The 26,512-nt window shown below is 42.8% G+C and overlaps 1 protein-coding gene across 4 annotated transcripts in view; it reads right to left on the bottom strand.

Annotated features, from left to right (window-relative positions):
- kif21b (kinesin family member 21B) overlaps positions 1 to 22,333 on the bottom strand; it is a 38,471-nt gene extending 16,138 nt beyond the window's left edge. For all 4 annotated transcript variants that reach the window (XM_049734893.1, XM_049734890.1, XM_049734892.1 and 1 more), the window contains exons 1-20: positions 21,919 to 22,333; positions 9,994 to 10,216; positions 9,396 to 9,578; positions 8,211 to 8,360; positions 7,375 to 7,512; positions 6,760 to 6,942; positions 6,482 to 6,597; positions 6,195 to 6,390; positions 5,499 to 5,688; positions 5,353 to 5,416; positions 3,207 to 3,437; positions 2,526 to 2,649; positions 2,319 to 2,451; positions 2,032 to 2,220; positions 1,765 to 1,964; positions 1,588 to 1,695; positions 1,065 to 1,381; positions 811 to 994; positions 527 to 730; positions 284 to 385 (exon numbers count right to left, since the gene is read on the bottom strand). In XM_049734893.1, coding sequence (XP_049590850.1) covers positions 284 to 385; positions 527 to 730; positions 811 to 994; positions 1,065 to 1,381; positions 1,588 to 1,695; positions 1,765 to 1,964; positions 2,032 to 2,220; positions 2,319 to 2,451; positions 2,526 to 2,649; positions 3,207 to 3,437; positions 5,353 to 5,416; positions 5,499 to 5,688; positions 6,195 to 6,390; positions 6,482 to 6,597; positions 6,760 to 6,942; positions 7,375 to 7,512; positions 8,211 to 8,360; positions 9,396 to 9,578; positions 9,994 to 10,216; positions 21,919 to 21,959 — 3,276 coding nt within the window. In that variant the 5' untranslated portion in view covers positions 21,960 to 22,333. The remainder of the gene's footprint in view (positions 1 to 283; positions 386 to 526; positions 731 to 810; positions 995 to 1,064; positions 1,382 to 1,587; positions 1,696 to 1,764; positions 1,965 to 2,031; positions 2,221 to 2,318; positions 2,452 to 2,525; positions 2,650 to 3,206; positions 3,438 to 5,352; positions 5,417 to 5,498; positions 5,689 to 6,194; positions 6,391 to 6,481; positions 6,598 to 6,759; positions 6,943 to 7,374; positions 7,513 to 8,210; positions 8,361 to 9,395; positions 9,579 to 9,993; positions 10,217 to 21,918) is intronic.
- Between the last annotated feature and the right edge of the window lie 4,179 nt (positions 22,334 to 26,512).

Consider the following 26,512-nt stretch of genomic DNA (forward strand, 5'->3'; position numbering starts at 1 on the left):
CATACAGATGCTCGAGGGGATGGAAGAAGTTTGAGGATTTTATTTTTTACCACAAGTTACCGGGTCATTTAAAGTTGGAGGGAAAAGTGAATACAACTTCCCCCAAAAAGAATCCCCATTGAAATATACCTGAAATAGATGGTGGCTGAGGTTTTTTTTTTTTAGATAATAATCCATCAATCCTATTTTGCATATCACTAATAAAATATAAAGAATATCAAAGATAAAGCACATGACTTGACTAGAATACCCTTTTTAGTGATTCTTGTTTATACTGACAGACCTTGTCAATGGAGGCCTTGAGAAAATGGTCCAGCAGGTGTCGTGCTTCAGCCAGAGAACATGAGCTGATTACCACTGATGTATCCACTGAGTCCAACTCATCCTGCAACAAATTGGCATTCTATTAAAATTATTATTTTTAACAATTTCTCTTTAAAATGATTCATATAATTGTTTATTTAATTAACAGTCATTTATTGAGTACGAGTTTTTGTCCTAGCATGTCAATTTGTGTCTTCCATACCTTTGTTTCTTCTATCTGCACAATAGTCGCCTGGCAGTCGGACAGACTGTCATTTATGTAATCGATGTTAGCGTTCAGAACCTCGAGATCCTCGCCGATCTCCGAAAGGAGTCGGTCCTCTGCTTCTGGACCCTCTCCTTCGGCCATTAGTACCGCTCGCTTGTGCGAGAGTGCCTCCTGTTGGGCCGTCAGCTCCTCTCGTTTCTGACTCGGAAACAAATTGGAAGAGTTTTACATCTAGAATAAGAAATTGTGTATATGCCATAGATCAGTGCCTCCCAAACCTTGATGAGACGATCCATGTCAGCTTCTACATTGGCAATGGTCATTCTCTGCATGACGATGTCCATAATGCGCCGTTCCAGAGTTTGCCACTTTTGACGGGCCATCTTGGAGAAGCCTACGGATCGGCCCGCCGTTGCGTTGGTGCCGACGCCCGCCGGCTTCCGCTGCAGCTTCTTTCGGCTGCTGTAGAAGGTAAGTGAAAGATTACCACACGGCATACACAGCGTCCATCGCATGACTGAGGTCAACTTACCCAATGACCCGCGTTCCATCCATGCTCCCCTCGCTCTCTCCCAGGTATCCATAGCCATTGTTTTTGTTGTTCCACTGTCGCACTAACCCACTCACAGTCTTTCCGCTCTCGGGTTCGGAGCTGCTTGCCGTCGTGCTGGCGGACAACTCTGCGCCAGAGTCGGTAACCGGGGCGGTCTGATTCCAGCGGGCCACGCGTCCAGCTACGCGGTCTGACATGGGCTTGGCCAGCCTACGCAGGGCGGTCACCTCCTGTGTTTTCCTGCGCAGGACCAGCTCCTGTTGTCGCTTCTGGGACTCCAGGGCACGGATTTGAAACTAATGAGTATGAAAGGGAGAATAAAGTGAAAATATGACACGAAGGATGACTACATTGAGTTACATTTGCAAAATGGGATTACAATTGCATCCCCCTGGTGGTTGACTTTTGAAATAGCCCCCCCATCCTCATTCCATGATACATAGCAAAGACAAGCAGCGAAATGTGTCCATATCGCCCAGTCGTAGACCTAAACTGGACTGACCTCTTGTCTTCGCTGCTCCTTCTTGAGCTGGGCAATCTCTCGGTTTCTCTTGGCTTCCACCAGCCTCCTTCTCTGCTGCTCCTCCTTCATCTGCTTCATCACAGCCACCTAGAACAGATGAGCTAGGTGAGGTGGCGCCGATCTTCATCTCTCCAGTCTGTGTTCTCGTTCTCTCACCTTGGCTTTCTTCATCTCATTGACCTCCGTTTGGAGTTTTTTCAGCTCCCGCTCGTACCTGCCTTGGTTTTTAAGCAAACGCGCGTGTTCCTTCTGTGCAGCTTGGAGCTTCAAAAGGTCTCGGTTCATCTCCTTAAGACGTTTCTCATACTCCTGCTTTATGCGGTTAGCCTTCTCCTCCGTGTAGTTTTCCATGGACACTGTGGAACCCAGTCATAAATGAATGAATGACCTTAAAAAAAAAAAAATCCAAGTGAGTGGACTCACTGAGGTTTTGAAGCACGCGGTCCCTCTCCAGCTGGGTGTCTCGGATCTTGTTCTGCAGCAGAATGAGCTTCTCCTCATACTGGAGCTTCAGCATCAGCAACCTCCTCTGGCTGTTCTCCAGCTCGTCTATTAACTTCTGCTTGATCTCGATCTCGCAGGTCAGGTCAGCAAGGTCGGCCTGAAAGTTGGCTGAGAGTGGAGAGACAATCAAAAAGGACAGAACTTAAGACACGGCAATACATTCAATATTTTTTTTCATATTGGTGTCCAAAGTCAAAGAAGCACACCTTTCTCATCAGAATCTGAGTCCGAGTCCACCAGGCTCTCATCGCTATCAAAGTCATCATCTTCCTCCCTTCCTTCCTCCTCCTCCTCCTCTTCATCGCAACCACTTTCTTCCTGCAACGTCGACATGATGTCCTGCCCAGAAAGATCGAGATATCAGGCGGAAGCTCTTCCTTTCATCTTTGTTGTGAATCAAACTTTGACGTTACCTCTGTGTGATTGTCATCCGAATCGATCTCTCCGTTCAGTCCGTTTTGTCCATTTTGGCCGTTGTCGCCGTTCTCGTGGTTGTGTAACTTCACGCGTTTTTTCAAGCCTTTCTCCAACTCTGGACTGAAGGACATTTTTTTTTAAAAAAAGAGAAAACTTAGTCCATAGCTGTGAATGCAACTGTAAATGGTTGTTTGTGTATAACATATATAGAATGTATGGATTCATTGAAATAAATAGTAGTATGCAAAAAAAGGCAAAATAATATTGATCCATTTTGAGCGCAATCTAACCCTCTCCATTAGTGCTCCGAAAAAGTTCTTTAGTGATGTGCTCAACATAAAAACCAGACTCATTAGCAAAGTCTTTTTTTTTTTTTAGTGCCATCACTTTTGCTTTTAGCTCTGTAGATTTTATGAGCATATTTACCCTCCCCTTTGCTCTGAGCTTTACGGGCATGCATCTTATCAAACGCCCCATCTTAACATTCCCACCTACATCCCATTAAAACCCAATTAGCCGTTTGGACTGTGCACTCTCACGACCTCATGGCCAGCTGAATGAGCCAAAGCTAGTTTTACTCCTGGCTGCATCCCAATTCCATTCAGTGACCTACATGGAACCTCAATGGCAAGGGCAGAGTTTCAAAAGAAATGAATACGAGGCGATTATTTCCTCACCTCATCCTCCTCTGCCTCCTCTCCTTTTTCTTCAGCCTTTCGATGTCCAGCTTGGCCCTGCGCAACACGTCCGTCATTTCGGCCTCCATGGACATGGTTGAGGGGGAAGAGCCAGGGGGGTGTCCAGGGGCCGGGCTCAGAGAGGAGGAAGCGCAGGTCGGTCGAGAGGAGGGCCGAGCGGCTTGACGTCGCAATGATTCGTTCATGGCCTCGCTCTCCAGCAGCTTGGATCTAAGTGAAAAAGACAGTTGATGAGTTGTGACTTTGTTAAAACCTAATAAATTGCTGCCGCTTAATGAAGCCTCGCATCCAAATTTTGCGCGTCCTTGTAAAAAGAGTGGGGTGTAGCCCTTATCTCCAATTCCGATCTTAGCCTTAGCCCTCAACAAATTTAAAACTTTTGAAGTTCTCGTTGTTCGATCCACAGCCTTGCCGTCGTTTTATCTCGCTGTTATCTACCGTCCACCCGGAGCTTACTCTGGTTTCCTGGATGAATTTTCAGAATTTGTGGCTGACCTGTAGTGACAAATGCGGATAATATAATAATTATGGGGGATTTTAATATCCATACAAATTTACTGTCAGAGCCACTTACTGTGGCGTTTCAGACAATGATTGAAACGTTCGGTTTTACACAAGCAATACAGGCAACAACGCATAAAAATGGAAATACTTTAGATCTGGTATTATCCCAAGCATTGGCAACCTCAAATATAACAGTACTGCCATACATACATACCGCCGATTACGGGAGCTGACTGATCATGCGATATCTCTCTCAAATTTTAAAAGCGTATCCCTTGAAAGGCTTACACAATTGATTAGTTCGGCTAAACAAACGCGTTTACTCGACCCGCTTCCAGCCAAACTCGTTAAAGAGTTATTTCAGATTTTCGGACCGTCCGTTTTAAATATAATTAATCTCTCTGTCTCCTCTGGTATCGTGCCATCAGCCTTTAAAACCGCTACTATTAAACCCCTACTTAAGCGACCAACCCCGACCCGGACCGTCTCAGTAATCATAGGCTGGTTTTAAATCTCCTGTTTATAGCAAAATATTTTGAAAAAGTAGTAGCGCAGCAGCTTAATGATTACATGGTCGCTAGCAATCAATTTGAATCATTTCAGTCTGGTTTTGGAGCGAACCACTCCATGAGACAGCACTTGCTACAGTGACCAATAATCCTCATAACTATGGATTCAAACACCTCATCTGATAACACCCAATTATACAGTTAGGTCCAAAAATATTGACACAATCTTCATATTTTTGGGCATTGCATGCCAACACATTGGATTTGAAATGAAACAACTACAACGGAATTGAAGTGCACACTTTAAGGTTTAATTCAAGGTGTAGAACATAAATATGTAATTAAACATATAGAAATTGTAGCTATTTTTATACAAACACTCCTTATTTCAGAGGCTCAAAAGTCATTGGACAAATAAATATAACCCTAACCTTCGCTCGCAAAACGCTAGTCTTTTAGTGACCCCGAGGGCCAAAAGAAAATCCGCAGGGTCTTTGGAATGCCCTACCGATAGATATCAGAACTGCTACCTCAGTAGAAACATTTAAGACACGATTAAAGACACATTTTTATGCTATGGCCTTTAATTAACCTTTGGTGGCCGATTCGGCTGGAGTTTGTGTTCGCTGTCCTCCTCCCCCCCCCTCCCTGGCTGGATGACACTCAAACTGATAACAGCTGTCTGGATCTCTTGTCGACCAATCGGGATGAGCGCGGATTACCACCCTCGAAGACACTGCCAGGACAATTGAGGGCACCTTCCTGCAGCTCTTTATTTTGAATTGGACATCCACTTTTTCTTTGGATTGTTTTACATTATATGTTCTATGTGCCCTCTCTGCATCCATGGTCATCCTGGAAGGGGCATCCTCCCATCTGTGGTCTCTTCTCAAGGTTTCTCATTTTTTCCCCCAGTAGGGGTTTTTTGAGTTTATCCTTGCCCTCCTGGGAGTTTAAGATCAGGGGATGTTGAGCATATTTGTCAATTTTTGCACATGCGAAGCCCTTTGAGACTTCATTGTGATTTAAGACTATATAAATAAATTTGGCTTGACTTGACATTCTCAGCAAATGACTGATATGTGGTGTAGGAGTAAAAATAAATATCTTACCTGAGTTCTTCAACTTCACGAATGTAGTTCTGAATTAGAGCCCCAATCTCCTGGTTGCCCTCACCTAGAGGTCAAGTCAGATGGAATCAAACACTAAAAGAAAATGTGCCACGTTTACTATACAAGTTTAAGAGGAGTACACATACTTGACTTGGAGAGCAGCACGCTGACCTCGTTGGCCAGCAGATGTGTGACTCGGGTGTTGAGGTGGTCGATAGTCTCCTGCATGGCCTTCAGCCTGAGGCGCAGTGTGTCGTTCTCTCTTTGGAGCATGGTGTTCTCCTGGTACAGGTCGCTGTAACCCTCCGAACCGTCCTCGCATGCCACGCGCTTCCCCTGCATACCAAGATGAGGACCGACATAAAATAAATACATCATTTGCTGCTGATCAACATTAGGACTGCCCGGCAGATTGCTCAGCGTTGGGCATTGTCAGACCCTGAATGATAAACACTAGAAAACTCTCTTGCATAATCTACGAACAGAGAGTGCCTGTCTAATCCGGACACAGCACGCAAACATCATTACGTCTGGTGGCAGACGGCCGTGTGTGTTACTCGCAGTTCTTATAACCGTATCCAGGCCGAGTCACATTCACCACGCTCCAGTAGCCGCGACAGCTCACTTAATCACATTTTAGGTGGACAAGCCAGAGGTCAAAAAGTGGTGAGCATAAATACCTCCACTGCAGTGGTTAGGTTTCCGCTGCTGTAAATTTGGCATCAGTTAGACGGAGGACTATGTGGAATAGCTCCTTTCCTATATCTAACACTTTCCTCATCTCACGTTCTCATCAAAATGTGCGTGTGCCATCGTTTCCTATTAGATCTCCGAACACGCACCGCCTTGTAATCCAGCAGCTCCATCTGGAGGCGAGCAATCTCGGCACGCAGGGCGCTGATTTGCTGGCTGGTCTTGTCTTGGTTCACCACCACTTTGTTCTTGATGTTGCGCGCTCGGTTGGCATACTTGAGGGTGTTCAGGGTCTCCATGAAGTCACGGTCGGACGGACTGACGCAGGCGATCATCACGGTGCGGCTGGAGAGAATCATTTCATATATCTATATCAAAGTCCGACGGTAGGATACATTTGTGTTCATGGTTAAGAGGTATCTTAACCGTCATGTACCTGTTGCCTCCTAGTGAGTCTTGTAGCAGGCGAGTGAGTTTGGAGTCCCGATAGGGGACGTGGCCCCCTTTCTTGGTCTGGTCTCCTAAAGCACTGATGACATTTCCCAGGGCCAACTACAACACACACACAATAAACATGCTACAGCATGCCAAGAGCAAATGAACAAAATGTGTTTACAGTCGGTGAACGTGCACGCACACACACAATAAACATACCAAGATCTATTGAACAAAATGTGTTTACAGACAGATACACACACTTTGTTTGTGCCTCACCAGTCCACAGTTAATGGAGATTCCCTCCCGGGCTCGCTCTCCTGTAGCTCCAGTGCGTTTGAGCCTCTCCGAACCAGCCAGGTCGACAAAATGGAACTTGGCCATCAGCGCTTCAAACTCGGGCTGCTCGATGCCATTGGAGTCCACACCATTTAATTCCTTGGTCCCCCCGTCTCCATTTGACTAGGTTGGACATATGGTGCTTCAAACATCTTTTGCAGAAGCTATTTGCATAAACATATACAGTGGCTGTATACTTAATTTCGTACTTTATATCAACATAATATTATGATATAAATAAACAGTTGAGTTTTTTAATAGATGGAGGCAATATTTGACACTGTACAAACTTTTTGTGCGGTGTTACCGAAATACATTTAAGATTAAATTCAAGTTACAATTCTTTTTATTACCATATTTCTACTTTCCTACCCTTACCTGCCTTTTCTATCCTCTGATTAATCCTAATCCTCCTTCCTCTGCCTACTGAGAGATTTGAATGTAAAAGCAGATTATAATGAAATTCCGATAAGACTCCCAATGAATCTCCCTCTCACGTCGTGTCTTTTTGTGTTCATTTTTCCGGCAATCCATTCACCCTGCAGCAGGGCTCACCAATTCTAAGGGCTGCTGGCAGACTCTCATCTGACAGAGGTGGATGGTGAAGATGGCGTGTGAGCGGGAGCTTTGAGCGTTCATCTGTGTGCTGGCGGTGGTTCGGGACAGCGCGCCCAGTTTCAGACACTGCAGCAACTACACGCACACAAAAGATGACTTTTAAATTTGAAATGAAAACAAGGCAACCTGGTGCAATTTGTCCTCACTGCAACCATTTCATCACTCCGTTCAGATGCAGGAACATTTCAGCTGTTTTACACGCATAACACAAGTCTTGACATGGTCACTAAAGTAACGAAAACAAATCATTCGCCGCAAAATCAATCAAAATCAGTGAAGCTGAAAAGCAGCTCGCAGGAGCAGAATCTCCTTTGTTAAGCTCGACCCTCATTGTCATTTTTGACAGCAGACAGTTGTTGACTTTTGGGAGCTTCTGTGGATCTCTGCCATCCCCATGGCAAGATGGGTGCCAAAAACTAAACTAAACTTCGACACACTGATAACATTTAGAAAATATGCCAATCAAACATCCAAAGAGAAAACTTTGCAAATTCCTGTTTCGATTGACGCTGTGAGAGGAATTCATTGAACAGCATGCATACTAATGTTCTGATTTGAATGCCCCTCTCGCATAGCCAAACAAGGTAACAGGAACTTGAAGAACACAAATGTCAGTTTGATGGAATGTACTATAACACTGCAAACTCCAACAATAATATTTTTTTTTTAGAATTACAGCCTCTCTGACAGCATCAACAAAAAGTTGGCCACAATATTCTTTCTGGCACGGTTTTTTGGATGTGTACATAATGTATTGAAAAACATGCACTGACCTCCTCCTCAGACTGGACGAGTCTGGAAGTGACCCCGCTGGTGTAGATACTACCAGTAGAATCCTCGTGGATTTTTATGGTGGACTTCCGGGTCCGACTCTCTGGATCCCTCGTGGCGTCAAATAAGTCCAGGATCTCTTCATTGTAAAGCTAAAATGAATCCAGAATTGAATTTAAATAGCAGAACTTATAAGTCATCAAATCAACAATGTTACATGAGATTCTATCGTCACAAACATCATAGATTCTTTTTTTTTTTTTTTACTTTGGTCTTGTACATTTCAATGTGAATACTTTTGAGATTTGATTTTGAATTATTTAAAATACGGACATGCTTGTATAAGAATTATTATTTACAACTACTTCCATACTTTTTCTAAACATATTGACATAAGACAATGTCCCCGGAGCACAGATTTATACGTAGAAAACTATGTGTCATTTTCATTGTATGTTGTCATCTAGAAATGTGAATTTAAAAGAAAGTTGACCTATTTTTTATCTCCTGATCGTCCTTATCAAAACAAACCTAACCACATTTAAACAGCCCATTTGCAGTAATGGATCACATGAGTGATGACTGAGGCCAATGAGGCCAAGGGTCACAGAAGTAAGCTGAAAGCTCAGCTTCTCCCAACGACTACCAAAAACACACAAACACACACACACATATGTTTAACATCAACAGCGATAACCTTTTGACCTGTGAAGCGACAGAAAGACCACCACCAGAGCGCAACAGCAAAAACAGACATTACCAACAACCAAGCTACATGACTGAGCGCAGTAATATAATTATTTTTAAGCATAATCAAATCATCCACACGCGCTTCCACTGACATTCGGAAGAAGCGAAAACATCCAGCAGAAAGCTTAGCTGTCTTTTTATCTCGTTGCTTGCAGATATGCTTCCCACTTTGCCCACTCATCCCTTGCTCTTATCCATCTTGCAGCCCACGGTGATGAAGACTAATGTCAGTCATAATGGTCAACATTCATTGGGACAAAGCACAGAAGACACTCCTGCCCATCTGTCATCAGCTTGTCGCTTCCTGTTTGTGGAAGAGGGTCTGATTCCCTCGTTCCCCCTTTTACTCCCATCTGGTTAGAGTTAATAAGCCCACCCCCCCCTCCACTCACACATACACGGGCCGGTGTTTGTTCAATTCCCTCTGCATCACGTACCTCAAGAAACTGGGCGCTGACTTTAAATTCGGGGGGCTGGGTGCCTGCTTCTTTGGCTTTCTCCTTCCTGCTCTGGATCCCTTCAAAGAGGTGGTGAACCGCTCGTGGGATGATGCCCTGCTCCGACAGGGCCAGACTCATGTCGAAACCGGTCCCCATGGTGTAGGTCTTCCCAGAGCCCGTCTGAATGAAGCACACACAAACTCTGGTATTTAGCGTTCAAATATAGCACAGCCTACAGTCTTACGAAACATCGCTTCTTTGAACCACTCGACCATCAATAAAATCTCGAGCAGTGATTATCAACGTGGTAAACTGTGAAATTTCTCCCGTAATGCCTTTGTAAGCACATTGAAGTGGAAAGACAGCAAAATGCCTCCGGTATGTTTAACAACCATGGACGTACAAGCAAACAGCACCTGTACAAACAGAAAATTAAAACCCCAAATAATCCCAAACATAAACCCTTTTTGGATTAACACGCATACCGGGTGATCCGATCACAATCTGACAGTACAGGTGGGAAGTAGACGGTGTGTTGTCACGCACATTTTGCTTGGCAGTACCTTTAGTGACGGCCGAGATCTCTGCAACCTACCTGGCCGTAAGCAAAGACGGTGGCGTTGTACCCCTCGAAGCAGCCCTCTATGAGCTTGTGCACGCACCCTTGGTAGATGCTCTGCTGTTCCGAGTCGATGTCGAAAACAAAATCGTAGGTGAAGGCCTTGTCTTTCCCCAGGAGCACTTGCGGCTCGCCGGGTGTGACCAACGTACACACGTGGCAACCTTCGATCTTCTCTTTGGCCATCTGAGGACGTATCCTAAGAGATGACAAAAAAAGGTGCATTTGATAACCCAAATATGATTTGCTTGGAATGGAAGTGATATAATCATCATAATATCAAACATCGGCCATCCAAACTAGTTCTCCAAACACGTCGTGTATTTGCCTCAGTCATTTTGTTTTTGTTCATTGTCTGTGTCGATTATGCGTGATGTTATTCTGCCTTTCACAGAAATACCTTTCAGGCTTATGATTGAGTCCTAAGGATTACGAGGCAAATTCCTGACAGCTTGCGTGGGGACACGAAGACATAACCACAACCAGAACCTGCTAAATGAAACCAAACCTTTGTTGCAAAGTCATTAAAATATTCCTCATTTTATATATTTGCCTACAGAATGAGCAAGACAGCTGCAATATGGTGATATAGATATATATATAGCAGTGCCGCCATTTGCCTAAAAGGGAGCACTCGAACTAATTTATATCGGAATGGAGCAGCAGGAGTTCAATTTATGAGCGTCTAAGTTAACTTCCTGTAAAGAAAAACACTCTCAGTCATTGCGGTGTACATTAATTTAAACATATGACCTGTCGCACGATCATGCGGTCATATTGGTCTACTTGTGTGGAGAGGTAATCACTTTAGGAAGCAGGCAACATGCTAAACCCAAGATCGATTTTAAGGGGATGCAAATCAACTGGCTCTCTCACTGGGACCAAACCGCAAACACACACACAAGGAAGAAAAAGTGTATCCAGATTGCATAAAAATAAAACATCACATGTCTGACTCAAGTACAATTTGAGCCACACACACTGCTAACAGTCCCCACTAATCTCTCGACTCGTCAGACAAACTGAGAATACAAAATGATCAAATTCAGGACCACCTTCAAACAACCTTGACACCGGGGTTAATATAAATGGAACTGCACGTCCCATTTGAGAGATATTTAAGCTTATTATTGGCAGAAAGGGAATGTGACAGGGTCACTGGCATGTACTGATTTTTAGCTGGCGTTTCACATATTTATTTATTTGCCAAATATCAGTATGAGTGATGACTTTTAAAACAATGACTGTCAGGCTTCATGCCGCATCGCCGCATTTTTGCTCTCATCAGCGGTTTGCCCATTAGGATAATTAGTTTGCATTCTCATTAAAAAAAAAAACGGCTTGGCATTTTCCTCGACTCATTTTAGATTGTAATTACATAATGAAAGTGCCCTATAGTTTTAAGTACTTGGGATGGAGCTCAAACTGAATTTGAGAGTCTCTCAGCGAGCTCTACACGAAGACAAGCATGTCTAACTGCCACACACACACACAAATGGAGATAAACACACACAGATGAAAGTCAGCGTGTCTCCTGGAAGAAGAATGGAGCAGCTATTTATACTCATTTCACAAACTCCCACAAGCCTCAGCTGGAGCGACAAAGGACGAGATCCATAACATTGATTGGAACAGCAAATGTCTCACACTCGCGTTGACTTTAGTCTCACACACACGCACAATCACTCCAAAGGACATTTTAGCACCAAGAAATATAACCCGAGACCTCGCAATTAAAAGTGTGAATGAGATCAAGGCTGTCAAAAAAAAATAATAATAAATTTGAAGCGGATTGTGGATTCTTCACAGTGCTAGTTATCTCATTTTTTGGAGATAACGGATTACATATCCTCAAGGCTGAACACACACACACACACACACCTACGCTCGGAAACTCATTATACACAAGCTCTAAGGGAATTCCCTTATTAGACTAATTATCAAACCCAATAGTGCTAATTAGGATTAGCCTGAAAAAGGCAAACAAACTAACAAACACCCACAGCCGTACGCCCTAATTGTGCCTCTTCAAACCTTGACAAAAGTGAAAGTCAAAGATGCCAGATGGGAGTGTCGAGTTCACGAACATTCTTGAATCTAAAGTTCCATTTTCATTCAGAATGGAATTCAGCAATTTGTGAGGCCAAAGCGTGCGATGAACTGTCTTATCAAGTGAGATAATTCATTTTAGTATGCTGGTTAAATAAAAACACATCAAGTAATAAAAAAAAAAAAATATTTTAGTAACTGATGCCCCCAAAACATTACACTGACCGCACAAACACATAAAGCAAAATGTTAATGGAGCCTTGACTCCACATCTCCCCTTCTGCTGGGCTGGTCCAGGAGGGTCCGGTTGCCTTGGGAACGACAAGTCGTTCAGGGACTGCTAATGTGTTATTGACCATATCAGTGCTCACATTGTATTTGCGTTCCACCCCCACACCTCCTAAAATACAATAGTGGTGCACAAATGACAGCATATCCAATTATGCTGTAATCCTCAGAAGACTCCAAATTGCTCACCAATAATCCCAGCACACCAATATCAGCCTTCTGTGTTGACTATGTAACTTGACATCCATTCAACCTTCAAACAAGCAGAGTGGCTCTAACCAAAGAGCTTTCCCCCCCCCCCCGAAAGGACATAATTTAGTAAAGCCCAACAAACGAGCGCACAGAGGCTGAGTTAATCGTATTCGCTTGAGCTGGGAGTGTTTCGGGGGCTCTGTTGTTTGTCAGCTGGCACGGCGGGCACAGGAAGCCTGCTACTGCTTCATACAACACTCGGCCCATTTATCTGAAAATAAGACCCACAAACACGCTCACGTAAATAATTCCATTCAGCTCTACTGGCATCATTTCCTTTCTTCGTTTGCTCCGTTTTTGTAAATGTTAGTCTTGACAATGTTTTATTCTGGTGCTGTGATTTTATTCATCCGGTCTTCCCTTCACATGTTGCCAGAAACAGGACAGGACCAGTTCCATTTCTGTTGTTTCAGATAACAGCAGAGGCCAAAGTGGTCTGTTTCTCGCTGCCTCAGTTTCGATCACTCTGGCTTGCTTTCTTTCATCCAAACCATCAGAGATCATTTTCTTAGAAGGCAAAAAGCCGACATTTTGGCGAGCAATGAAATCACTGCGCAAACAAAAAAGGAGGATCAAAAAAAAAAAAAAAAAAAGGGAGATTAGGCTCAGACTGCTGTGCAGGTAAAGAATGAAAACATTGATTTGTCTCAGATAACACCCTCCAAAAATTCACGCTGAATAGGAGCGCCTGAGAGAAACTTTTTTTTTTTTTTTTTTGACTGCCAGTTAAGAAATCGTGCAGAATTTCCACAACTACGGCCATAACGATGATACGGCCGTGTCCGATGATAAGTGCCCGCATTTTACTGTGTGGACTTGATTTGTTTTATTTTTACACACAATCAGTGTCAGTGTTTGATCACATTTTAAAGAATTCAACCAGTAAGTTTTTAGTAACACGTATTGGCAGTAGTTTGTTGTCGCCAAGTAAATCAAAGTCAGTTTCCACATGTGCTAACCTGAAACAAAATGGTGTTTATACTTCACACATTATCTTAAGTTCACGTGGATGCATCGAGAGGGCCGAATGCAGTCGACCAACACTCTCGCTACTGATGCGAATCTGCATATTTATTTTCCCAAGCAAAACGCAAGATGACAGCTGTGACAGTTCCAAATATTAAAGCTACGGCACTCTGATTTATCCTTTGCTCGTTCATCCGGAGCAGTAAACACATCAAACACGTCATTGCCTAAAGTCAGCCCATTGCTTTGGTTTCCAACCGCCCACAATTTAGCCTCAACTTGCTCTACTCCCCATTAGCGTTGTTTCCAAAATAGTGAACGTCGTCAATCTGAAAATAAAGTCCTGCCCAGAAGACAAGTGCCGACAGAAATCATTAGCAAGAAAGCTGGCGAAAATGAAACAGAATTAACAATGCAGAAAACCATTCATCTCTTTTGGGTTGTTGATGCTGAGGGCATATTGATGACTGAGGGATGAAACTGGAGAGCCCCTGAGGTGCAGTCCAGTGGCAAGAAGCTCACAAGTGAGGTCAAAACTGGAAGGGAAATACATTTGCCAAAAGGAATTATGGAAAGGTTTCAAATAAAACTGACCCCGTCTCCAAAGTAAATTCTCAACAAGAGAGGATGATTTTTTTTTTTAATAACGAAATTGGTCACCAAACAGATTCAATCAAATACTTTTAATCCTAATTACTTTTAGAAATTAAGTCTCTTGTGCATCAAGATTGAATTTACCTTCAACGTGTCTGGTTACTACTTTCATTAATTAAGGATTGCACGCTAAAGGCACCTCTGTGATTTGTAAGTACCGGTAAACCTTTTCCTGTCCTTCTGCCCATTTCATCAGTCCTGCATCGATTTCCCCCGGATCATCGGTCTCCCGTGAGCGAGAACGTAAACCTATCAACTGCCTCCCACCTTTAATTGACTTTCTATCTGTCTTTGCATCTGTTTAGATGCGGTAATCTTCACCGACAGCTCGCCGTGTTGTGTGTATGAGAGACACACTCGTTGAAATACAAAGAAACTTACACTATAATGAATAAAAAATATTAATCTGAGATTACTTGGGCCTTCTGGAAAATAAAATAAAAAGCATATTTGTTTAGGTTTATATACAGTATACCTTCAATGAGTGCAATTTGCCCAATTGCGCTGAAAATTATAAACTAATACAGCCATGACAGAGAATTGATCTCAAACTTTTATTACTACCTCAATGTGGCACACTTTTTGCAAGCTATCAATGATGCTAACCTTCCAGACGGGCAGCCATGCAGCCTTCAGGCATTGTTGGACCATCGGCAACAAGCGATAAGAGATTGCGGCACTCACATTCTCTGTGCTCATTGATTTGACTGCTTGTGTTGGCATGAAGTGTCGCTTGCTGGAGCACAAACGGGCGAAGTGGTTCATCGACATCAACGCGAGAATTTTCTTAACCCAGCCAGACTTCGGGGCCGGGGTTGCCCTACATTGTCTAGGTCGACTCCATTTGCCCACCATCTCCTTCAGTCATTTTACTTTGGAAAGACACAGTCTGTCAAGTTAATAAGTTTAAGGGCTTAATGTTTTCATGTACCACGTGGCACATTTCTTTCAACTGTCGGTGTAATTAAAAGAGCGGAGAGCTGTCCCTTGTCGCGTGACAACATCGAGGACATGAACGCTCCAACGTGCAAGAAGGCGATTTGAGGGGAAGGGTTTCAAATAACCTATTTTTGCTAATAATGCAAAGGACAATAGTGAGTGCAACCCGAGTTGCTTGTTTGTAAACAATAAAATGTGACAACCAATCCGATGTATCCTGGGAAAATCATTTTGAACTATTTATGAAAGTGGCATAAAAAAAAAAAATGGTGTCACAAACTGGTTCCTGCTGTCAAACTATGGTTGCTGTCAATCAGCTGGATGAACATGACTCATTGTTACACGGGCACATCAGTGCGCATCATCTGAGCCGATTCTGGGTCAATCCCCCTCATTTCCGCTCACCGTCAGTCTCGTCTGCTCCCCCGCGGGAGGAGGGGGGGGTGGGGGGATAAGAAAAATTCAAATTAGCATGCTTTCCTTCGTTTTCACAACAGATGGCCTTGGCAAGGTTAGAGAGGTGCGAGTCAGCTTGATTCCAATCGACTTCAACGTTTAACACATTCGTATTTTGGATGGAATGAAGTCTTTTGTTTTGATTTACAGAAGATGATTCTCTGCTTGTGGAAAAATAATACGTGTTGTTGAAGACACTGAAGAAGTGGGGGGAGATACCTTTAGGATAATCTCCCAAAGGCCAAAGAAAATGTTCTCCGAAGATGAAAGCGGATAAACGCTTGAGACAAAATACACTGCAGCTTATAAAAGGGCAGCAAACAAAAGGCTGAAAACATGCAAGGCCTCATGACTGATGCAAAAGAAGTTGAGCAGATTCCATCAAGTGGCACAAAGACACCCTTTGAAGAAGCTCACAAGGCTGGACAAATAATCTTTCATGTAAAAATTGTTCAGGGGCCCAGGGGGCAAAAACGTTTTGTTCGAAGAAGCACGTCATTGTGACACCAAACAAGACGTTGATATTGTATAAGCGAAGCGAGATCGGTCCCGCAATTCATACTGTCATCCAAAGCCAGTTTATTTATGGGTGCGTGAAACTAATTTAGCTGTCTGGGAAGCAACGCACATCTTTATTATCATAAATAACCATGACACAAGCTGTTGAGAATAAAATGTGTTATCTGCAAAATTGAACAATATTCGATTCATTTTCCTTCAAAAAGTCCTGAGATGCCTAACAAAATCAAAACACTTCAAACAGAGTGATTGCAGCAGTCAGTGAACAATTTGAAATAAAATCAAAGTAGCCAAGATTATTTCTTTACATCATTTGCGTTTGAATTGAGTACAATATTATAAATGTTCAAAATTCAATGAGTAATGTCCCATCTTAATATTTCAGACTAACTATATGCTTTTCGCCTCCATCGGACTTGAGCCCAAATTAAAATGAGCATCTTTAATTTCAATTCAGGTTTTGGTAAGTGTACCTCTTTTATCTGTGTTCACAACAAAACAAGCTCTTAGACAGCAGTGATTAAGCTACTTAGCATTGCAGGTGCTTATTGGCCAGCTGGCCGGCCCACACACACACACACGCACGCACTTGTGCACAACTTTTGCAGACCACTTTAGCAGAAGTTTAATCACAATGTAACACCTAACCCCGTCTGATGTTAATCCCACCAAAATGCTAAACTTTATCCCTTTATTGAAACACACATGCAAGACAGACACACATCCCACCTCTTTGCAGATTCTGACGGCTGCTCCACTGAAGCATGAACAATATTGCATTGGACACGATCTGGCCCAAATTCTGACATGTATGGGAACACGGCAAACACGTGCAGCTGTCCCAAATTATTCATACACACACACGATGCTCCTTTTAATAACACTCCTGCTCACACATGCAGACACACACTCATTGCATGCTATTTTGCATGTTTACAGCAGCCCCTTTTCACAGCATTTCTTTTTATTTTACAACCACACACACACACACACACCCTCTGCTTCACCAACCCACCCACCCTCTGTCTTCCTCTGACTTTATTGGCAAGTGTGTGCAAACTCAGCACAGAGCACAAAGACCCACACCAACATCAGACTCATTCACACAACATCCTCTGGATACACTCACCCGGGTGCACTGTTAAAAGGCTCTATGCTATGCCCACTATCTTTCTCTTAAAACACACACACACACAAACATGCAAACACAAAATGACAAAATTACTTTACAGCTTTTGCATTATGTTCTTGTTATGACTAAAAAAAATGACCACTTTTTTGAGAAACAAATAATTCATTGAAATTATTACTGCGCTGTGAGCTAACGCTTTAAAATTCTTAACATTGTGATCCGATTAAATTTGAACTGTGGAGATTTGTCGAGGTCCTGCGTGATCAATTCAGAGGGAATAATAAAGTTCCGAGTGACTTTTGAGGCATACAGTTGATGAATCATTTGATCAAATTCTGATTTTAACTGGTTTAACTTTACTTTGATAAAGAAATAATGACCCTCCATTGCTTCAGTAACATAAACAGTAAATTATTGGAGTAATTCATTTTAGAGACAAGAAGTTCATTAAAGTCTTAGTTATCCATTCATCATTCTTTACTATAAGCTCATAGGGAGGGGAAGTACATTGTGGTCAGGTCACCACTTAATCATGAGGTTGACACATGGAGACAGTCAATGTTCCACTTCAATTAACCTAATGAGCACGTTTGCTTTGTTTTTTTTTTTTCTTTCCAAGCGAGATTAAATGCAGTGAGAACATTCAAACTTCTTGCCACGAGATAAAAGTGTCCAAGGAACTTTTTCTTCCAGAGGACTTGAATTCATATTTTGACTAAGATGAATCATCAGAAGCAGCCGTTGAACAGGAAGTACGAATAGTTCTCCAGTGGCTTGACAGGAAATTATTCTGCAACAACAGCAAACCATAAGAGGGTTGTTCATCCGTGTGCCAAAATGCGACATCTCATTTTGAAGCAGCATATATACAACCAACCAAAATGAAACGTCATATAAATGCACATAAAAAATGTTATTGAGTTCTAAGTTTGTTGCAGCTCGGCAACGCCTTTGTAGATTGGTCGCGACCTCAATCAGACAGAGCGTGTGCTTGCAAAGCTCCGTAACACAGCAGTCAGCTGTTTCCAAGCAGGTGAAGTACACAACACCTTCAACTCTTTAACCCCAGACACTCCTTCATGCTCAATGTTTGTATTATTATCAACCCCAGCGTTGCCACAATAAATGAAAAAAAAAAAGATGATGCTTAATGAATCAGTCCAAGCTTGACTGAAATGATGACGAAATTTCATTGTTTGGGGCTTGCACCATCAAATGTTTGGATTTTTTTAGTTTTCACTCTAACCATTATAACATTGCCATTATAAACATTCACCCGGGATAACAACAACAAAAAGAGATCATGAGGGTGAAGAGGAAGTGGTGCGCAGTAGTCGAAAACCCGCACGGCCGTGCTCCATGTCATGTTTCCTGCTCGTACCCCTCCCCCATCAGAGATTTTTTGTGCGCTTTTCCGACCTTACGTCTCAATTGCAACACAATGCAAGTAGTTGAGGATAAGTTTTAACTAACTGCTTTTTCATACACTCTCCTAATAAATTTCCCATTGTTCAGTGTTTGCAGGTGAACAAAGGCTCTCACTCTGCTCCACTCGCAGCAAATCTGCAGTAGGCTTGTGCTACAAGGGCTGTGAATGTTGAGAGCGAGTGCCAGAAATGTCTCATGCCGAGTTGACCCGCATGAACACCAAACAAATATGCCCCACCTGGCATATTTTCCACCTACGCCAAAAAAAGGCCGCCCCTTGGGAGACAGAGCGTATGAACGCTCACGGGAAACAGGCGAGACTGGTAGCCTACACAGGACACACGTCCGACAACAAAACTTTTTTTTAAGCACCCAAAGTTTTTGTGTGTCAATTGGGAGGGGGCTCACCGTATCATTTTGTGACGAATTTCTCCATAGAAACAAACTATCAACGTCAGCCAGTATTTATTTTTTCAAAAACAAGTCATAGGTTTCAGGCACATACAAGTGACGCCTTTATTCGTTTTGCTGAGTTGATGCCTTTATATCCTCGCTTCCTTGCCGTATTCATGAGACAAACTCGGCGATGCCCCGGGTCACAGAGCTTAAATTAGAGCGGGAGAAGATCCTCGAGGAAAAGGCTGTTAAGGTGAGAACATCTATCAGCCATCACAAGGTCAAAGACCGCAAAAGGGCTAAACAGATTGGTCTTTGTGTCTATTTACGGTAGGCCGTGCATGCTGACTTAGCACTTTGGCGAGAGTGACTTGCCGCTCTCGGACGACGACTTGGCAGAGTTGCTGTGAAAGAGAAAACAGGATTACGCGGGAAATGTGCGCACGGAAAGTAAATTACTGACATTTACAAGGGCAGACTGAGGAGCTCGCAGTAAACTTTCAATTTGGGGTCCCACGATGGGCGGGAAAATGTCAAATTAATTTATTTCTTTAAGACTTCCTTAATGAAATACGTTATTCGCCCATTCCCAAGTGCTCCTATAGTCGCTGGAGTTGCACCTGTTACTATTGTCATCGTTCCCACATCACATGGCGCGTGTATTGGAAGGGACGCCACATTCCCCTCAGGACACACACAAAAAAAACGACCGCCAAGCCAGTCACAACACAAACAGGTGATTAACTCGTTCACTGCCATTGGAGGCTATAGACGTCCAATATCAATTTTAACTGGGCTAGCAGTGAATGGGTTAAGAAGAGCGGACAGAACAAAATGAGAATAAAAAACCATCACTCGTCGTGGTAGAAAGTTGATTTTGAAATCTGAAAACAGACTTTAGTGGGAACTTTTATATTTTTATGAACACGTATATCTCCATGATGAACTTTGTTCTATCTTATTGAGAGAGCAAGTTGGATTTTTGCGCAACCATTGGGCTTAACAGATTCCTCTTGTGCTGGTGTACATCTTGAGATGTCGCAATTGCATAAGCTGACTAAGGGTATTCAAAAAGACTGTTTTGCCTGGAAAAGCAGTAGTTGCTGCATATACTTGCGTACACATTTCATTATATGTAAAGTGGCATCATCAAATGCAGGTCCTGGATGCATTTAAAACCGGTTCACTCATTTTTACCAGTCTGTGTGAACTGGAATTGTTTTTACATTTCCTTTTCAGCTGCAAGTTGAATTCAGTGTGTGTAGATTTGTATGCATGTATTGTATGTGTAACCGTGTGGCGCCATTCTTCAAGCAGCCACATTTGAATGCAGATTGTAGGTCATGTCACTGGTCATTGTTTGGGGAAGTCAGCGCAGACATTCAGGAAATGGATACCGCCGACTCAGACTGGGTCGGCCCTCGCTCCGACCTCCTTGGCCCTGCGCCGCGTATGCTCGCTCACGCACTCTTCATGCGGGCTGGCCTGAGGGCACTACAACATGGGACCAATTACAAAACACCTCCCCCCCCCCCCCCTCTCTTATCAGTGGCCAACTTTTTCAGGTTAAAAGTCTGTGAGGTCAGTGGGAAAGCCGGCAGAGCTGAGCAGGAAGTTTATTTGCGTCTCATTTCCTGTCAAATATACATTCGGTGCCACTTAGAGAGCACGTAAATACAAACACATGGCCGAGAGCAGAAGTGCGAGCTCGCCCACCAGCATTGTAATTATACAAACGCTGTTTAATTACGACGTGAGACTCTTGCTAATAGGTTTGAGGCGGGGTGTGCGACTTCAATTACCTACGGATGTCAGATTTTGCTCGACCTTGTATATGTTCGTCACACACTGGCTGATTATATAAATATAATTAAAAAACGGAATGTCATTTGATGACAGCTGTCACATTCAAACAAGGCTATCACCTGCTCTTCCCCATTTCAATCAATAAGTTCATTTGAACAGCAGCTGGCTCAGAAGCTTCACTTTTTTTTTGTTTTTTGTCAACACCACCGCCTTCCTCACTTCCTGTTACTGTCACTGTGAGCGAGCACAAAAGAGATACACTCAGCTGTAAATGGAAACGTGACTCCCAAGCTTGCCCTGGGGAATCGAGAGCTGCGGTGCGGTTCATCTTAAAAGGGTCTGCACCCCCCCCCCCTTTCAAATTCCATGAATGAATGCCTCCCAAAGTGAGGGCTCAAGAGGACAAAATTTTGCTTGAGTGCTATGACATTAGTAATGAGATCAACACAAACTGTCAGTTTTCATGTAAACATGGAGAAACAGGAATGCTTCAAAAGTCTAGCACATGAATATGAACAATATTTAGGGGGGCTGCCAATATTTTCTCGTGAACACAAAAGCTGCTGTGCTGTCCTGTCCAAGCCTGGAGGTGCTTTTCCAACAAAGGCAGTCTTCCAGGCTGTGCCTTTGTGTGTGTTTTTTTTTTTTTTTGGGGGGGGGGGGGGGGGGGGGGGTTACAAATCAAGCTCCAGTAAACCATGATTTTTTTTTAATCACTTTTGAGATTAAGACAAGATTAAGATTTTACTCCACACCTGGCTGCAGCTGTCCTTGTCACATCAGCCTCATATTGAATGAAAGTATTCCACTCAACATGCTGTGGAGGACAGCATGCAAATGCAGAGGTATAATATTATAAAAGGTAGATAACCTTGCAGTATCATTCAACATAAATAGACAATCAGTGCAGACTGGAGGTGTGCATGATGTTTCAGACTGATGCCCGAAGGGGACAGACACAAGGTGGTCTGCAGAGCACCACACACCTACAGAGAAACAACAGATCCGAGGCTTACCTCAATGCAACCTTCACGCAGCAGTCAGCCTGGCTGGCCATTGTCTCGTCTCAGGTCCCACGCTGGTCGTGGAGGATAACAGCTCTGTTTGGATTCAGTGCGTGGCCGCGATGCTCTGCAGCGGCGACTCTTGGCGTCTCAGGTCGGCGGGGTTGCCGTCAAGATCTGCCCATTAACGACTGCCTCTCCTGAACTCCTGTCTGTTTCAATCCTGCGTTGGAGCTCATCTTGTCCGAGCCGGGTGCGTCTTCCACGTTGCAGACTTGAATCTGTGATAGCAATGTTGTTTTCAGTGAGTCCCCTTGGCTACATGTCTGAAACACATGTGCACGCCACTGAACGTAGCAACGCTCCTGAGAAACACCGCAGCTTGATGGAGCGGCGAGACCATAAACTCAACTGGAGAACGCTGCCTTCATGACTGTCGGAATTATTTAACTCCTTCGAAACGTACTGGTCATCGTGTCAAATTGACTCTCATCACTATTTTAACTTTACATCTCAGAGATACAAGTCATGCATGGAATATTATATACACTTTTTTCCTGCCGCAAAATTCAACTACAACAATAATAATAATAATAAGGAAAGGGGAGAATCGGACAAACGCATCTCCTAATCATATTAAAATTGATGATATTACTTTGTCTGAAAGTAGTGAGGGATAGAAAAACATAAGAACTCATAAGCATTGGATCTTAGTGTAATTACAAATCTGAAAAGTGCTGCGTCTTTTCTAAAATTTGGTAATAACCGAGTGTTATTGAACGCATCGTGAATACATTTGATTGACATATATTTTGACCAACGACTGGTGTTTTTGTGGCGGAGAAGGCTTCGAGGCCCCGCCCAGACGCTCACACCCACATATGAGGCCACGCCCACACTATAAATTGATCGAGCGTCAGCGGGTATTCAGTTCAGTAGTTTACCTGCAGCAACTAATGCACGCAGCCTAACTAATCGTTACATTATTCCTTATGGTTTTACAGAATATGGAGTTAAATTGCTCGTAGCGTAAATGGGAAGTTAGTACGTACACTTCCTCCTGCTGGGTCAAATCTAAAGAGGAAGCCCTTTCTTTGTCTCTCTTTGAAGTGTATAAAAAAAAAGTCAAAGCATAATAAAAACTTTTTAAAAAATCCCAAACTGTTCGACCCTTGGTGACCAGTCTAGCTTCTCACTCAAAGTCAGCTGGGATAGGCTCCAACACACTGCAGTATTTTTGCAACATGCAATACAACAGTCATGAAAATGAAAATCTGTGATCACAGTAAATGCTGCATTGCTGGCATCTGGCAGAGCAGCTGATTTTTCAAAAATAATCGGGTGACCTGGACCCTTTCCCAGCTGACTTTGGGCTTCAACTGGTTGCCAACCAATCACAAATCAGCCAAAACATATTAATATTCTCAGCTATCGTGTTTTCAAATACTTTATCATGCAACTTGTTGGCATGTGGGAAGCCAGAGCAGATGGAGAACACAGGAGGTTTGAAACCACTGTTCAGTACGGCCTTGTGTCAATCAATACAGGACATCTATAATAATAATAAACATCTTCTCACAGTCTCACACAATAATCACATTCATGCTATAAAACGCAGTCCAACAGCAACATAAGCTCAGTTTGCATGCTTGAGAAGCTTATGATGCATGCTATACGGAGATCCTGGTGGTGATGGAAGTGCTACACCGGCAACGTTCCCCAGAAGCAGTATTGGATTCCACACAAGATTAGCATTCAGTTATGAGGATAAAGCTTCAATCCCCCTTCATCTGCGACTCGGAACTCGTCAGCCTGCACAGCAGCCACAGCAAACATACACACAAGTACACACACCAATATACTAAAGTGTATCTTATTGTCTTGTGAACTTCACAAGACATGTAACACAGTTACATAAGGATCCGTTTTATCACCAAGTAGGGGCATATTCGCAAATGTACCAAATCGTTACCCTGAATAAAGCACATTTCATAACAGTGTGGCATGCAAAATCCTCAGGACATTCGACTTTTGTAATTGCCACAATATGCTGCTGCCTAAATCTTATTTCCACGTATAGTCAATATAGACTGTAGAAAGATAAACACTCCTGATGCCTCTTGGCTCCGTCTGTACCATCAATCCTTTGCAATTTGCATTTACGTCCTCTAGCTATAGACAAAGAGACACCAATGCGCTTCAAAACCAACTTTTATGCAGACTCGGACATTGCTGTTTGGTAGCATACGCTGAGATTTTTCCAAGATAAAATAATACAAAACACTGAATCAATGAAGATTAGACAGTGTCAATCATTCCAGATTATACTTGGGAAGGAACGTTTTTCTCTCCTCCGCCTTTATAGGTCGCCTGCCTCAAATAGAGGCCACAAGCGAGAGATGGAAGATGAGACTGCACCCTAATGTATTCCCCCCCATCTTTATACTTTGATGTCTCTATAATCCCCGCACATGCATTTTCTACATTTGGCTTTGAAGCTACTAAAAGCTAATCTCTTATACTTTCCTCCGGAACAAAATTGCCTGAATTGGCGCTCATCTGACTCAAATGAGTGGCCAAGTGAAAGTCAAGGATGTTGAATGGAGAACAGTTGTTTCACTTTCCCGCAATCCCCTCGAGGGGGGGGGGCAAACGTGGCCGGGTTTAATGAGAGAGTGTCTGTGCATGTTTGATAGTGTTACAGAGGAGCCACTTATGTGTTTTACATTTTCAGGGTTTGTCAGATGGTGGTGAGCACATCTTGGCAGTGTGACAGCTTCAGTTATTAAATTATATTACATCACGATTAAATTTCAGAGAACGTTTCATAAGGTACAAATAATTAGGTTCAATATAAGAGTCGCTATAAACCAGCAGAGAGCTCTCTGCACATTTGGTTTTACTGCCACTTGTTCAAAACCAAAAACATGTTTCCTCCCCCACCCTACTGTCAGATATCAGTTCCGAGGAATGAACACAACCCACTGTGGATGAATGTTCCAGCTCTCGTGCCATCGGGCAAAATTTGACCCACACTTTGCTCCATATCTGCCCGGCCGGCCTCGGATGCTCCCCGCTGGGTTGCGAATGCGCGGCGGCTGGTTCAAAAGCCGGAGGGCAAATCATAATGGCTGCAGCAGCCTCGGGAATCTTCACTCATTGACTGACTTACTACCCCATTAAAAGAAGTCTATGTGTGTGCGTGTCAATTAATGTGTGTGTTCAGAGTGCAAAATCAACAAAGAGGAGTTGTTCCCTGATGGTCAGCTACAAACTCTTGCCAAGTCCCTCTCATTGTCATTCACAAAAGACTAATAGAGTCCATCTGTGTCACATGACACAGATGAGGAGGCCAAAAGCCCCCACAGCTGTAGCTACAAGCTTGTACTGCAGTGACCTTCCATTTTCTATAACCGCTAATCCTCACTCAGGTCACGGGAAAACTAATAAAAACCTTTCGCACCTATAAACCATGTATGTCTTTAATGAACTTTTTTGTTTATGATGCGAAGGCTTTTAAAAGAATAGTATCATAATGTACCTGCATTATGCAATATACATTTGAGACACGTTATGAAGTACATTTACAAATTGGGATAAGCTTTGAGTTTATAGTGTGAGAGGTATTACTTTTTTTTTTTTTTTCCAGAAATTCAAACTGGTACAATAAATCATCACAGTGAAAGGTGTTTAGAACATTTTGTTAATTTTATTAAACTTAACAGGAGGGGCAAAATATTAGAAACACCTCTCGGCATGGTGAAGTTCACTTTCACACCTCGTTGAATTTAAATTAAAAAACATATTACGATTCATCGATGTCGTAACGAGAATCAAGCATTTTTAATGAAGTCAATTTTTTTTTTTTTTAATTATTCTTTGGACCAATTCAATCATCCAGTGATGTTTACAACGTCTAATGGTTGGAGTGTTGACGATTGCATGACTTGTGTCAAAGTTACATCATTGGATTGTTTTCTTCTATCCAGGACATTTATTTAAGATTTGAAAAATATCTGTCAAATGATGACAACTCTGTATTGTGGTTGTTTGATAAGATAAACAATAAATACTGCCTGGCAGGTGTATTTCCTAATGTCGGACACCATATTCATCGTCCGTCCCGCCTTGCTCCTCCAAAGGGTACTTTGCACCTCGTTTCTATGGAAACAGTCTCTAAAGCAGCCATGCAGGAGGAGATGCTGAGCTGGTAGAAAAGCCTCTTTGTGTTGACACACCAGATAGGTCCAAAGGGGATAGAAAGAGAACTGGGGAGCTCTAAAGTTTGTCAACTTTATATGACTTCCTCTGTTTCTGCATACATTTCCGATTTCATGCAGTCCTAAAACTAAATCAAGAGAACCTGAAGTATTCGATTAAGAAATTAACCAATATTATAATTTGGAAAGATTTAATTAAACAGATCCGTAGCTTTTCTAATTGTTTATCTGCCAAATGTTTCACTTACCTGTCGTTCGCTGTTTAGCCACAGTACAATAAACAAATTAATAAGATGCCATGACAGGCTGCATTAAATAAATACAGTAGGACCTTCAAAAACAATCTATTGTTGGATACTAGTTGACCTCACGGTTGAAGGAATCAT

This window comes from Syngnathus scovelli, chromosome 11 (assembly GCF_024217435.2).
Source record: "Syngnathus scovelli strain Florida chromosome 11, RoL_Ssco_1.2, whole genome shotgun sequence".
NCBI classification, from domain to species: Eukaryota; Metazoa; Chordata; class Actinopteri; order Syngnathiformes; family Syngnathidae; genus Syngnathus; species Syngnathus scovelli.